Source organism: Natrix helvetica, assembly GCF_964273705.1.
Source record: "Natrix helvetica genome assembly, chromosome: 1".
NCBI lineage: Eukaryota > Metazoa > Chordata > Lepidosauria > Squamata > Natricidae > Natrix > Natrix helvetica.
Genome location: NC_138548.1, coordinates 126,552,610 through 126,567,997, shown reverse-complemented (window position 1 = coordinate 126,567,997; position 15,388 = coordinate 126,552,610). Strand labels below are relative to the sequence as shown.

Sequence of the window (15,388 nt, the reverse complement as noted above, 5' to 3'; positions counted from 1 at the left end):
TGCTATTGCTGTACAATAAGTTATTTTACCCTTGGTAAGATAATAGAGATCTTACCCTTATCTTGCACTTGGGGAGGATCTATTCAAAATCATTTTCTACTTTGAGACCTTTTCCCACCAATCCTCCTTCCATCCTTGTTAAAAAAAAAAAAGATTACTTTCAAAGGCTTTTCAGCTCTTACGGACATCTGCCTACCAGTCTTCCTTCCACACATGAAAGCAATCTTAAGAACTGGGTGACAGTGGAACCAGTGGAACAGCTTGCCTCCAGAAGTTGTGAATGCCCCAACACTGGAAGTCTTTAAGAAGATGTTGGATAGCCATTTGTCTGAAACGGTATAGGGTTTCCTGCCTAGGCAGGGGGTTGGACTAGAATACCTCCAAGGTCCCTTCCAACTCTGCTATTGTATTGTATTGTATTGTACTTCTATCATCAAATGTTAGGCTAAAAGAGGGTCAGCTAGTTGGTAGCCCAGTCTGTGTTTCTGGTTGGTTTTATACCCCAAGCTGAATTAATGCCATTATTTAACCAGAACTCTATGCAGCAATTTAAAACTAAATCTTGTGACTTAATGAATTGCACAGCTCTTCCAAAAGGCACTCATCTTGAGCCTTTGGAAGTTATGGTAATTTTAGAGGTTGAATACGCTATGCAAAAACGCGGGTAGCTATTTTTCAGTTTAAGGTGACTGTATATACAAACCTAGAACAGAAATTTGTAGGTCACCATGTCTTCAGGCAAATGGGTCCCTTTCAGTGGTCCAGTGGAGGCGCCCGAGGCGAGTCTTGAGGGACCATTCTGGGAGGAGTTTGACTCGGTTGCCATCGAGGATTTGGACAGGTTACGTGGATGTCTGCGACCTACCACATGTTTATTGGACCCGTGCCCCTCCTGGCTTGTACTGGCATCCTGGGAGGTTACACGCGACTGGCTCCTGGGCCTAGTGAATGCTTCATTGGGCGAGGGGTCTCTGCCGGCCGCCTTGAAAGAGGCGGTGGTGAGACCCTTACTCAAGAAGCCTTCCCTGGACCCAACGGAGCTAGCCAATTATCGTCCTGTCTCCAACCTTCCCTTTTTAGCGAAGGTTGTAGAGAGTGTGTTGGCCTATCAGTTTCCACGACACCTGAAGGAAAATGATTATCTAGACCCGCGCCAGTCCGGCTTCCGACCCGGGCACAGCACGGAGACGGCCTTGGTCGCGTTGGTTGATGATCTCTGGAGGGCCAGAGATAGGGGTTGTTCCTCTATCCTGGTCCTATTAGACCTCTTGGCGGCTTTTGATACCATTGACCATGGTATCCTGTTGCACCGGCTGGGGGGGTTGGGGGTTCGGGGCACCGTTTTACGGTGGTTCGGCTCCTACCTCTCCGGCCGGATGCAACGTGTGTTGGCAGGGGAGCAGAGATCGGCCCTGAGCCCCCTCACTTGTGGGGTGCCACAAGGGTCGGTCCTCTCGCCACTCCTGTTCAACACATATATGAAGCCGCTGGGCGAGATCATTCGTGGTTTCGGGGTGGGATATCATCTGTACGCTGATGATACTCAGCTGTACATCTCCACCCCGAACCATCCCAACGAGGCAGTCAAAATGATGTCCCGGTGCTTGGAAGCCGTACGGGTCTGGATGGATGACAACCGACTCAAACTCAACCCCTCCAAGACGGAGTGGCTGTGGCTTCCGGCCCCCCGGTTCAACCAGTTGCTTCCATCTCTGGCCATCGGGGGCGTGCAACTGGCCCCCATGGAGCTGGCGTGCAATTTGGGCATCCTCCTGGATGCCCGGCTGTCCATGGACGACCATGTGACAGCCGTGGCAAGGGGGGCGTTCCACCAGGTCCGCCTGGTGCGCCAATTGCGCCCCCTATTGGACCGAGATGCCTTACGCACAGTCACTCATGCGCTGGTGACGTCTCGCCTAGACTACTGCAATGCTCTCTACATGGGGCTTCCCTTGAGATGCACTCAGAGACTGCAGTTGGTCCAGAATGCGGCCGCGCGGGTGATTATGGGGAGTACTAGATACTCCCATGTAACACCTCTCCTGCGCGAGCTGCACTGGCTTCCTGTGGTCTATCGGGTGCGTTTCAAGGTTCTGATTACGATCTTTAAAGCGCTCCATGGCACAGGATCTAGTTACCTGCGGGATCGCATCCTGCCCCATACATCCCTGCGACCAATCCGCTCGCACAGAGAGGGACTTCTCCAGGTGCCGTCCACTAAACAGTGTCGGGGGGCGACGCCTAGGAGCAGAGCCTTCTCTGTGATGTGCCCAGCCCTGTGGAATGACCTCCCCCTTGACATCAGGATTACCTCCGATCTCCGCTCCTTCCGTGTAAAGCTCAAGACCCACCTTTTCCAATTAGCTGGCCTGGCTCAACCATAGTTTTATCCCATTGCTCCTGACAGCCTTTTTTAAATTTGTAATTTTAACTGAGGGTATTTTAATTGTTAATTTTAATTCTATTATTATTATTGTATGCATTTGACGATTGTTACCTCCTCCATGTATATGTACGTGTATGTGTTTATGTGTATGTGTGTATTGTATGTATATGTATATTTGTATGGGTTTTTATTGTACGCCGCCCCGAGTCCTTTTGGAGTGGGAGCGGCTAAAAAATTAAATTTATTCTATTCTATTCTATTCTATTCTATTCTATTCTATTCTATTCTATTCACAATAGCCACCTTAAATGAAAACAAATACTTTTTAAAATTCAATTGTTCTAAAGCAATTTAAAAAAAAAACATCCACGAAGCCTTTAAGCAAAATACAGGGCATTTAATTATTTGCCTGCAACGTAATAGCATTAATAAATCTGAAAGCGCAAACATGCACCAAGTTTGGTCACTTCTAGCAATGGAGAAGGAGCTGGAAATTTTAAAGGAAGCCAAGAGACTCCGTTGAATCCCCGTCCTCGTAATGCCTTGATTCACCACCTTTATTTCTCGAAGCCGAAGAGGTGGGCGGGAACCGCTCTTTTTAAACCGAGGGGTCGGAGGGATTTTCTTTACTTAACACGAGGCGTTCCGAACAGACGGGACTGTGGGAGGAAAACCAACATTTGCGCCCGGGATTGATTAACATTTGGAGGTTTGGCTGCAGGATGTGTTTGCTTACAATTCACTTTGCTCTATTGAGGGTATTTTTAAAAAGTGTGGAATGGGAGTTCGCCTTTTCTCTGTTCTTCCATCCCGCCGGTTCATTTCTCAGTTCCCAGCCTGGCAAGGGTGGTTTTTCTAGCTGAAAAACACAGGGCATCCGAGAACGAATGAGAGAGAAATCCAACCATGATTTGGACTTCATTTCCCAGAATTTGACACAATAGGACTAGGGGATGGCTGGGTATTCTGGGTGTGGTCATTCATGTTGAGAAGTTTTATATCAGAATATATTTTATTCTTTATGTACCGTTTCCTCTCTTCCGTTAAAACATGAAAAGAATCCACAATGGACTGAGAATTGGTGCCTCGGCTAGATATTTGACAGTCAAGCTGAAATTAAGTAAAAATAGGAAAGGGAGGGGGTGTCTTTTACTCAAACATCAATTTATCTGGAAGGCAGAGGAGGAAAAAGGCAAAATAAACTCTCCAAACATGTGAGGCTCCTGTTGCAGAGATTTTCAAACAGTGGTGAAGTTGAGCTTGGCTACTGAAGGGAAGAAGAGGAAGACCGTCTGTTTCATTGCTTCATAGTAGGCCTTGCCTTGTGCTGAAGGCAAAACCAGTTCCTAGGCTGGCCCTGCTCTATCGTTTTAACTTCCTTCTCAATCCTTGTTTTTAGCAGGATGCATCGCTTTGGCCCACTGCTTATGCAGCATTTGGACCAACTCCTGGAGTTTGGCAATTTCAACAGCAGCGTTGAAGAAGGTGGGTTGGCTCCAGCTCACCTTCCTCTCATCTCTCTCCTTCCTCACCTCTGAATCTGTTAGCTTTAATGACCAAGTTCATTTAAGCCCTACTTTGGGCTCCATGCCATAAAGCAACTTTATGACCTGTGGCCTCCAACTCCCAGAATTCCTGAGCCAGCTATGCTGGTTCAAGAATTCTGGGAGTTGAAGCCCACAAGTTATAAACTTGCCATAGTTAACCATCCTTGCCCTAAAGTTATTGTCTGCCTCTTTCTGTGTCTCTGCTTTCTTAAGGCAGGATACAATTCTGGGTAGATCCTTCTGTTCTATAAGGTTTTTGTTGTTTGTCAGCATTTCTTTATGCAACACAGTACCATCTATGAAAGCAGTCTTCCTCAACCCTAGAGCTTCTAACTTGTGGATGACACTTGTGTGTTGACTGGGAGTTGTGAATTTAGTTTTCTGTGTAGACTGAACTGAAGGGAAGAGACATGAACTTTGTCCTAAATAATTCTCTTTTCATGAGCTGTGGTGGTGCAGTGGTTAGAGTGCAGTATTGCAGGCTATTTCTGCTGACTGCTGGATGCTTGCAATTTGGCAGTTCAAATCTCACCAGGCTCAAGGTTGACTCAGCCTTCCATCTTTTTGAGGTGGGTAAAATGAGGACCCAGATTGTTGGGGGCAATGTGCTGACTCTGTAGACCACTTAGAGAGCGCTGTAGAGCACTGTAAAGTGGTATAGAAGTCTAAGTGCTATTGCTATTTGCCCTGTCCATGGAAGATTGGAATGACAAAACAATATTTGCATGTCCCTTATTTTATTTGCTGAATCATGTCCCAGCTTTCTGCTCACTGACTGATCAGAAATTTCAATTTTGGATTGAAATAACACTGAAGCTGCCCCACACTGTATTTTTAAGTATCGGTGTATCTATAGATGCTTTCTGTGGTATTTTCAGGATCTTCATGCAAGAACACTTTAATGTTTTCTTCTTCCAGCTTTCTTGTTTAACAGGGGATAAGTGTGGCGAGTGGATATGTTGAAGCACAGAGAGCCAGTGTCTAACTTAGTCTTTATTAAATATAGAAATGCTTTGAGATTTATAAGCTACAAGCATTCTTGGTAAATAATAATAGATGACTACAAACATAATCTGGTGAAGATGGGAGGAACCTGGTAATTGTGTATATTGTGATTGGTTGAACATTCTTCATAAGAGCTATTTGGTTATTCCCCTACTTTGTATGGTCTCCTGCAATTTGCCCTTTGGCCTGGAAAGGATGGGTACCTATATAGATATAAATAAATAATACATTTAGAAATTTATATTTAGTCGATTGCTTGAGCAATTCTTCATTCCTTGGATTTATGTTACAATATGTACTGGTATGTGTAGAATTGCATTAGTCTAACATTCCCTTCCTTTGATCTGATCTGGCTGCTTTTCATTGGAATGTGTATGTATGCTGTTTCTCTAGCACTGCTAACTTTTGAACCTGAACGTCCCAAAGATGCTTTTCCAAGAGGCAACTGGGGTGGAAAACTTCCTTGTTTTACTTTTCTTTTGTTTTCAAAGAAAAACAAGAGAGTCCAGTTGCCTCTTGCAAAAGCACCTTTGGGACAACCATAATCTGGATGGCTTAGAATCCCCATAGATATTTTGAACCTGAATTAAAAACTGATGTTCTGGGGCTGCCTTTCAAAGACGAAACAAACTTCAGAATAGCTTCGTTGAGGTTCTACCATAGGAAGGTACAGCTTTGCAATGCAGGGTCTCAACTGAATCTACAGTAAGCAGGTGGGAGTCAGAGAAAAGCCTAACTTTGATTTCTGTTAAACTTGTAAATATAATTAAGACAATTACTCCTCAGTTGTTTTAGAGTCCCCCCACCTTCATATACTAACAAGTAGTGAGAGACAAGTTTTTAAGATACTCTGAAGGCAATGCTTTAAATGCTGCCTGCAGAGCCTCTATTATTGCTTCTCCAGCTTCCTTTAGGTCTGTTTAGCGCCATGGTGCCACAGTGGTTAGAATACAGTACTGCAAGCTACCTCACTGCTTATTCCAGGAGTTCGATTCTGAATAGCTCAAGGTTGACTCAGCCTTCCATCCTTCCGAGGTCGGTAAAATGAGGACCCAGATTGTTGCGGGCAATATGCTGACTCTGGAAACCACTTAGAGAGGGCTGTAGAGCACTGTGAAGTGGTATATAAGTCTAAGTGCTATTGCTACCTGAAGCAGCAGCTTGGTCAGGTATCTAACACCACAACTTAGGGCTCCATGTTAACCCCAATGGGTGTGGGGGAAGTGCTGCATGGGTCAGGAAAGGCATAGTCCAGGAAGGGTGTGCAGGGGTTCCTTCTGCAGCAGCAACACTGAAGCAGCCACAGCATTCCCCAAATTTCATTACCTCGGGTCCTGGATTTTGTACATATTCTGTAAGTTGGCCAATGTAAGGTACTTTGGTTCAAAATTTGTTGCTCTGTGAGGCACTGTTTTACCCAGTTAGAAGTTATAGAAACTAGAGTTTTAATACTGCCGGTAGTCCTTGACAGTTCATTTAGTGACCGTTCAAAGTTACAACGGCTCTGAAAAAAGTGACTTATGGTCATTTTTCACACTTACGGCCGTTGCAGCATCCCTAGGATCACATGATCAAAATTCAGATGCTTGGCAACTGGTTTGTATTCATGATGGCTGCAGTGTCCTGAGCTCACATGATCACCTTTTGCGACCTTCTGACAAGCAAAGTCAGTAGGGAATCCAGATTCACTTCACAACCGTGTTACTAACTTAAATAAATGCCAGAAAAGTTCATTTAATAAATGTTTCACTTAGCAACATGAATATGGAACTCTGTTGTGGTCGTAACTCAAGGACTACCTGTATATAGATAAGCCAAGTTGATTCTCAAGGGAATTCCACAAGCAGAACTGGAGTAAAGTTTTTTCCACTGTTCTTCCTCATCAGTTAGCATTCAGGTGCTTTCCATTTCTGCCTTCCCCACCATTGGATTTAACCAGGGGTGAAATCAACTTACCTTTGCTACAAGTCGCAAATGTGAGCACGCAGGACCTTCTGTGCAAGCGCAAAGCATCAAAAACGGGACGTGATGACATCCAGGGTGGTGGTGGCAGAATCTCCCACCGCCACTGTTACCGGTTCACCCAAACCAGATAGAACTGGCTGAATTGCACCACTGGATTTATCCCATCTAATTGGTTGCCAAGTCTATAGCATATATAAGTTTTGCTACTTTTCATGTTTGTGTTGATCTTATTTAGTGGTCCTGTTTTTTTCAAGGAATCTTTAAAACAGTATCTGGCTCACAAGCAAAAGAATATATATAAACTGAGAGTGTCAGAAAAGGTCCTGAGCAACATCTTCTGTTTAATTCAACTTCCATCATGTAAAGTCATGTTGTAGAAGGCGAATAAGTGATCTGAAGCCCTCCAAAGACTGCAACTCTCACCAAAGTCAGGCAGTGTGATAAAAGCTTTGACTCTATACTATCAAGGTTGACTATCAAGGTTGACTCCATCCTTCTCAGGTGGGTAAATGAGGACCCAGATTGTTGGGGCAGTATGCTGACTCTGTAAACCGCTCAGAGAGGGCTGTGAAGCACTATGAAGCGGTATCAGAGGTAGGTTCCTACAGGTGCTATAAATAGAAAATGCAAGAATAGCATGGTATAAGAAGAAATGTTTTAAGGTACATGAGAAAAAAGAGAGACTCTAGCAAAGTTCTCCGAAGCACTGAGATTTCAAGAAAATAGCTGTATTGGAGTGGATTTTTCACAACTCGGAATGGATTCTATAGAACAATTAAGCATTGGTACAATGACACAGAATAGAGAGACTCTTGACTCTTATTAAATACTTCTGTTCTTACCATGGCAGCTGTCAGAACGGGGGTAATTCAGTTGGCCCATTAATTAGTGGGCTAAGAGGATGCTGTTCTAATGGAATTTTGATGATACTATCTTTAGAATCCTTTTAGTGGGACTTGACAGAAAGTGGTGAGAAACTGTTAATTCAAGCATTCTTTGTTATTTTGGGTATAGCATCAGTGCTTCCTGGTAGCAGGTTGGCCAGACTCTAGAAACTCTTTGCTTATGTAAGGATAAGGATCAAATTACATTTCCTGTATCCTTTTCCTGACACAGGAGAACCCATTCTCTTTGTTCACTTTGACATTTTCCATCTTAACTCATGTTATTCTTGGGCACAAACAAGATACGTATGTGCTTGCAAAGTTTATTTACACTTAGGTAATTTTCAGCCTTTGCCATCAGATCCCAATACTGACCCCATGCATCTGTTCAGAATATCTCCAGATTGCCAAGTGTCTGGAGGAGATGCGCCAGCGATGCTGCCGGCTGGATTGTGATTTGCAGAAGGCAAGGCAGCAGTTAGGCCAATCGGAATCCGAGTGTTCTGTGCTGGAGGTGAAGTTGAAACATGCCAGGAACCAAGTAGAGGTGGAAATGAAGAGAAGACGTTGGGCAGAAGCTGAGCTGGAAAAGCAGGTATGAGAATTTTATTCTCTTGTCAGAAACAGCATTCCCAGGAGGAGAAGACTACCATGTGAAAGAAGTAGGAAAATGAATTGTATCTCTTCTGTCAAGTAATAGATTTTAGGAAAAATAGCCTCTTACTCTGAAAACAAGAGTGGACCACCTCTAGTCTCCCAGCTATAATTGGGCTTGAATTCTTAATAGCACCAGAAAACATAGCAGTAGAACTGTATTTAAAAGTGTGAGGCTAACAGTTACCATCCCAGTGTTAACATTTCTACCATACCTCATTCAGTGCATCTGTTGCATTTTTATACTTCTCAAAAATGTTTTTGTGTAGGACGGGTGGGGAACAATGGCCCTTTTAACACTTGTGGACTTCAACTCCCAGAATTCCTGAGCCAGCCATGCTTAATCTTAAGTAAACTTGAATCCCAGTTTAATCTAATTTATTCAAGTGTCTCTGAATGAATTGTTAATGTAATCCTGAGAGTTCATGCAAGGTGAGGATAGTTAATTAATCTTACATCAGTACAAGGCCTGAGGGAACACCCAGGCTCAAACCTTGTTCCAGTTGCCAGAGGCTCTCTTAAACATAATTTCATTCTTTTCATTGAGAGGATTTCTTGGTTCTCTTCCCTTCCAGGAATGCAAGTTGCAGCTTATCTATGACTACCTCATGGCAGACCCACAGATCGGCCCCCTTACTGAAGATAAACATGCAGACCTGGCCATTGTGGAGAGGCTGCGTTTCAGCCACAGTAACCTACTGCCTAGAAAACAGTGAGTGTTAGAAGGCCAAGCTTCAGTTAAAAGGCTTTGATGTGGCATTCTTGTGCATGCAATCTTACACAAGAATTATGGTCCCCAGAGCTCCTTGTAGCAATCCAAAATCTGCCTTTGGAAAGGTGATATAATTTGTCTCCATAAGAAATATTGCACATTAAAACCCTTGAACTAAATGTGAAGTGTTCCGGTTTGGGATGACTCTGTCATACCTGGCACCCTGGATGGCGAAATAAAGCAATGTTTATTTGTCCATCCTCTTCTGGGACTTCTCCAGTTGCAAACAACATAAAGAAAATTATTGCAATCTGCCCAATGGATGATTGGCACTTTCCACTAGATCAGAGACATGAGGGACAGTTGAAGAACCTCATTCCCTTCTGCCCGTCACGCAGCACTTTTCCTTGAGAGTTTTCCAAGTCAGGAATTCCCTTCAAAAGCAACAGCCATGGGAGCAACAGAGAGGTGGGAAGAGCATCTGGCATTAGATCTTCCCCTCTGAGATTGGTGTTCCATCTCCAACCCTGTAGAGAGGAATCTAAGTAATTCAGTGCTACCTGGAATGCTGCACAACTACATAGAATTGCATTCCAAGTATATTATAATTTTTTTCTGAGTATTAAAATTAATCTTCATGATGCATTATCTCCATAATCTCTGGCACAACTCTGCAAAATAAGTACCAGTGACAAAGGAGGAAAATTCAGAGATCAAGAGGGAATAAATCAACACATGGACCTTGTACAGCATTTGATAAATTTATAATCAATTGTCATGTTTTAGCTTAATATATATTTAAAATATTTCCCTGGTTTTTCCATGATAGAGGAGAAGTGAGTAGAAATGTACAGGTAATTCTGCCCACTTTTTGTTAGAAACTTTTGCTTGGACTCATGCACATACCTGACCAAAAAGTGATAGGGTTGCTCCTGCATTTTCTTTAAAAAGCTCCAGCATGTTATTATCTTGGTTCTTCTCAGTATCCTCACTGGATATGCCAGGGGATATGCCAAACCTTTTCCAGGATTTCTTCTAAGTATCATGAGGAAGAAAGTCTGGCATATCTAGTGAGGATTCTCAGGCCATTAATATTATTCTCTTTAAAAAGTATAAATATGTCTGTATTCCTGTTAGTCTCCCCCAGAATTCTAGAAAGAAAGAAGCTGGGTAGCCATTTTGTCAGGAATGTTGTAGAAGATGTAGAAAAGATGTGGAGACTCTAGAAAGAGTGCAGAGAAGAGCAACAAAGATGATTAGGGGACTGGGGACTAAAACATGAAGAACGGTTGCAGGAACTGGGTATGTCTAGTTTAATGAAAAGAAGGACTAGGGGAGACATGATAGCAGTGTTCCAATATCTCAGGGGTTGCCACAAAGAAGAGGGAGTCAAACTATTCTCCAAGGCACCTGAGGGTAGAACAAGAAGCAATGGGTGGAAACTAATCAAGGAGAAGCAACTTAGAACTGAGGAGAAACTTCCTGACAGTTAGAACAATTAATCAGTGGAACAGCTTGCCTCCAGAAGTTGTGAATGCTCCAACACTGGAAGTCTTTAAGAAGATGTTGGATAGCCATTTGTCTGAAACGGTATAGGGTTTCCTGCCTAGGCAGGGGGTTGGACTAGAAGACCTCCAAGGTCCCTTCCAACTCTACTATTGTATTGTATTGTATTGTATTGTAAGTTTCCTGCCCTGAGTGGGGAGGGCATTATTCATTGCATTTTATCATTCTATAATTTTCATTCGAGCTCTGCTTAAGTTGGACTGGGAAAACAAATGAAACATACAGATGGATATTCATTTTGCATCCATTCTGATGTATTTTCCCAGGGGAATGTGTGCAATAGAAGAATCTGGTACCACAATTCTATCTGACATCAGTTTTGACCACTCAGATGAGGAAGTGGTAAGTCCCATGTTTTTTTTTTCCAGGTTTGACAAGGGAGAAATGAAAAGGTTTAGGCCAAAATTGCCAAGCTGTTCAGAGCTGGAGAAATGTGTTAGCAGTAGGTCTCTTGGGAAATTATTATTCTGTCCAAAATGTTCACTTGTCATGGTAGCACATAAGAATTCCTTCCAATAGGATAGCAGAATCTACACGTGGATCACAAAGAAAATGTACAAGGATGATTAATACAGTCCACTGTATTGCACACGGTGAGTGTCATTATAAAAAAGAAATATGCATAGGTGGTATATGAAGGGAAGAAGGCTAGTAACACAAAATAAACAGATTGATTCAGCCACAAAATGAAGTGTGAATTCATCAAGATTTTTCATGGATTAAATAGGAAGCAAAGTTTCTTATTGCATTCAGTGAGCAAACACATCCATGCATGGAAGCTTGGATCCCAGCCATTAACTTACTAATGTCTATGGCTATAATTTATATTATGTGTTGAATTTCATTTCTTTCTGTCCTCTGGTTTCACTATTCTATTCCCAACTATCTCAATCACTGCCTCTGGTATGTAGAGAATTTTTTTCTTCTCAAGGTTGCACCAGTGCATTTGATTAAGTAGATGGTAATCTGCAGACTTTTATAATCATTATTGTTAGCAATAGCACTTATATACCTTTATATAAGAGAACGCTATATATATATAGAGAGAGTGCTTTACATCCCTCTCTAAGCAGTTTACAGAGTCAGCATATTGCCCCCAATAATCTGGGCCCTCATTTTACCGACCTCAGGAGGGTGGAAAGCTGAGTCAACCATGAACCTGGTGAGAATCGAACTGCTGAATTGCAGGCAGTCAGCGGTCAGCAAAAGTAGCTTGCAGTTCTGCATTCTTACCACTGTGCCACCACAGCGCACGGTAGTTGAAAAAGCTGCTCAAGTACTAGCAACTCTGAGTGGTTCAAGTCTTTGATGCCACAAGTCTTCGATGTTGGATGAAAGCAACCTAACAAAACGTTTGTGGGCTTTCGTGTGGCTCTGCCTTCTGCTGTTTTTATTATTGGGAGTGAATACCATTTTCCTGCTCCATGCCATACTTCTAGATGTCCCTGGACACAACCATGTGTGAGTCCCACTATTCCCTTTTAGCAGCTAGAGATTTGGCGTAGTCAAGATCTGGGTTGAAATTGACAAGAGTCTGCCAGATTTTCTTCCAGCTTGAGGAAGAAGTTTCAGGTGCAATATAAGGCCCTGGTGTGAAATAGAAGAAAGTATACCCCTCATGCGCCTGGTAATCTCCCCATTGTCTCTGTGACATGTCACTTGGTCCATTTCTGAAACCTCTGTTAAAGACTGGTAAATCTGTCTCCAAAAAGAATCCATTTGATTGATGGACTCAAATAGTGGGAGAGGAGATTGGTGCGGTTATCAAGGTTCTCTGTGCCTGCAAGCTCCCTCCCACTTCATTCCACTCCCCATCTCTGTCCTTCGACTAATCAGCTAGGCTAAATTTTTGGAATGGGGTTTATCTGCCTTCCAGAAGATCTTATTCAGAAATGTTTCAAGTACAGGTACCTGGCACAGAGCATCTCTGAACCAGGAACTCTCACTTATACTGATGCAATTTTCTGCCAGTTCAAGAACTGCAGGAATTCCCATTAATGTAGCCAGGAGGAAGGTCCTTTATTCTACATGTAAGAAAGGTAACCAGATCTGAGAAGTTTGCTATAGTGCTTGATACTGATTATGATACTAATCTACAAGATCCATTGCACTGCCAATTCTGTCTCGGGTCTCTATCCAAATATATGAAATATGGCAATATGATGATCCAAATCTTTCTCCCTTCTAACGGTATGTCAAATAAACTGGCGTGTATCTATTGAAGAAAAAAAGGGCAAAGACTAGGTATGGGGGAAAAGTAAGGTTGGTGGAAGAGTTTATGAGGCTGGTATGTTAGGAATGGAAAAATAATTTTACTTTCCAACTGATTTATTTGAGCCCCACACTTTTAATTTCCAGTGTTCTTCACTGTAAAGTTATGTCTAACAACATAATTTTAATGTAAGCTGCCAAAGTGAAATGAAATAAATATTACTATACTTATTCAAAACAGTTTTACTCCAGACAATAAAAATTAAAAACAATTATTTATTGAGGTTTCCAGAATGTGTGATGTGTCTTAAATTAAGCCGCACCTATGTATATGGCTATGTACAAGGTCACACAGTGGTTGAGTGGCTAAGATGCTGAGCTTGTCGATCAGAAAGGGCTGCAGTTTGGTAGTTCGAATCCCTAGCTCCACGTAATGCTCCTATTACTTGTCCGAGTTTCTGCCAACCTAGCAGTTCGAAAGCATGTAAAAATGCAAGTAGAAAAATAGGGACCACCTTTGGTGGGAAGGTAACAGCATTCCGTGTGCCTGTGGCATTTAGTCACGCCGGCCACATGACCATAGAGACGTCTTCTGACAGCGCTGGCTCTTCGGCTTTGAAACGGAGATGAGCATTGCCCCCTAAAGTCGGGAACAACATAGCACATACGTGCAAGTGGAACCTTTATCTTTTGTATGTTAGCCATTGGAAGCAATTTGTGCCATTTAGAGCCAATGAATGTACTAGGGCAGTGATGGCGAACCTTTTTTGGCTCGCCTGCCACAAGTGGGGGGAGCGCAGGGGGGTCGAGTGCGGGCGTGCCACACCCATAATGCAACGCGCGACCCCCCCCAGTGCGCATGCACGCACAACGCGCGACACCCCCCATTTTTACATTTTTTTTTTGCCCTCCCCAGGCTCCAGGGGCTTTATAGGAGCCTGGGGAGGGCGAAAAGAGCCTCCCCCGACCCCCCGGAGGCCCTCCGGAGGCTTCAGGGACCGTCCGGAGGCTTCCCTGAAGCCTTCGGAGCGCTTAAAACCACCCTCCGAGCAAACCGGAAGTGACTTCCGGGTTGCTCGGAGGGTGGTTTTAAGCGCTCCAAAGGCATCAGGGAAGCCTCGAACGGTCCCTGAAGCCATCGGAGCGCTTAAAACGACCCTCCGAGCAACCCGGAAGTCACTTCCGGTGTGCTCGGAGGGTGGTTTTAAGCGTTCCGAAGGCTTCAGGGACAGTCCCTGAAGCCTCCTGGGGGGGGCGGGGAGGCTCTTTTCACCCTCCCCAGGCTCCTATAAAGCCTCTGGAGCCTGGGGAAGGCGAGAAATAGCTTTTAAAAAGGTGAACTCAGCTGGCCAGCGCCTCGCGTGCCCTGACAAATGGCTCCGCGTGCCACTTGTGGCACGCGTGCCATAGGTTCGCCATCACGGTACTAGGGAATTGATCTATGTCTGAAGATGGTAGGTAGTTAGAATCTTTGGGTGCTTCTAAAAGGCTGCATATATGGTATAAAACAAAATTTGAAGGTTTTCATTTAGAAATTATTGTTACAGTAAGTAAATTGTGAATAACATACCGGTACCTCCATGTCCTCCCTAAAGCTTGTTGGTTTGTTTGTTTGTCTTCAAGGATGTAAAGATGATCAGATCTGTCAAAAGTAAAAGCAGAGTGGTAAGTGAAAATGCCATGGTAGAATATTTGTTTGTCTTGTCTCCTGCCACAATGAAACAACTCTCAGCAGCTTACAAGCGCACTATTGCTGGACAGGGGGAAGCAGAATTTTATACATCTACACATCTGCAACCACAATGTTTTTTAACTTCAAATCTCTGAAACGTTTGACATCTACACCAATTTTTTTCACCTACCAATGTTTTGTGGGATAGAAGAAACAAAAAATGTTTATACTTCCCTATAATAAGGCCATGCAGCTTTCATGCTTACACTTTTTTCTTCTTCCAGCGTTTCTCCCTGGCTCCCCTCGTTCAGCCAGCAGTAGCAGCCAAGCACTCACAGCGTTCTGGAACATTTACTAACAACGTACGTATCCGTCAATCAATGCATGAGTGAGAAGGTATTCAAGATGTAAGCTGCTATTCTTGCCATTGCCAACTTAAACCTGCTATTTCACTGAATGGCTGTGCAAAGAAGCGAGATAATGTGATATTGCAAAGCAGGAATTTAAATAAGACGTCAAATAAAGTAGGGAAGGAACAAGTGAAAATGATAGCCCTCTTAAGTCCTGATTGGTATGATCACTAAGCTATAAAGGCCATCGTTCAGCATCAAGCTTGGCGATTGGTTGATCCTCATCAACCAATCACCAATATATTTCTCTGGAAACCATTTGGTCTATCCTGATAAGAGCTTGGTGCTTCCTCCAAGATAATCCAAGAACTGGCTCCTGGCTCTTATCAGCCTGGTTCCTCTACTCTACTCCATCCACTCAATTTAGATACATGTT

At 43.4% G+C, this 15,388-nt stretch overlaps 1 protein-coding gene across 5 annotated transcripts in view; it reads left to right on the top strand.

Annotated features, from left to right (window-relative positions):
- The first annotated feature begins 2,843 nt into the window (after window positions 1-2,843).
- The window catches only part of LOC309383511 (rac GTPase-activating protein 1-like), a 26,613-nt gene continuing 14,068 nt past the window's right edge, over window positions 2,844-15,388 (top strand). For 2 of the 5 annotated variants that reach the window (XM_081936149.1, XM_081936153.1), the window contains exons 1-7: window positions 2,989-3,095; window positions 3,786-3,871; window positions 8,180-8,382; window positions 9,017-9,153; window positions 10,986-11,061; window positions 14,554-14,595; window positions 14,887-14,964. In XM_081936149.1, the coding sequence (XP_081792275.1) occupies window positions 3,790-3,871; window positions 8,180-8,382; window positions 9,017-9,153; window positions 10,986-11,061; window positions 14,554-14,595; window positions 14,887-14,964 (618 nt within the window). In that variant the 5' untranslated portion in view covers window positions 2,989-3,095; window positions 3,786-3,789. The other 3 variants (XM_081936151.1, XM_081936152.1, XM_081936150.1) reach the window with 3 other exon arrangements.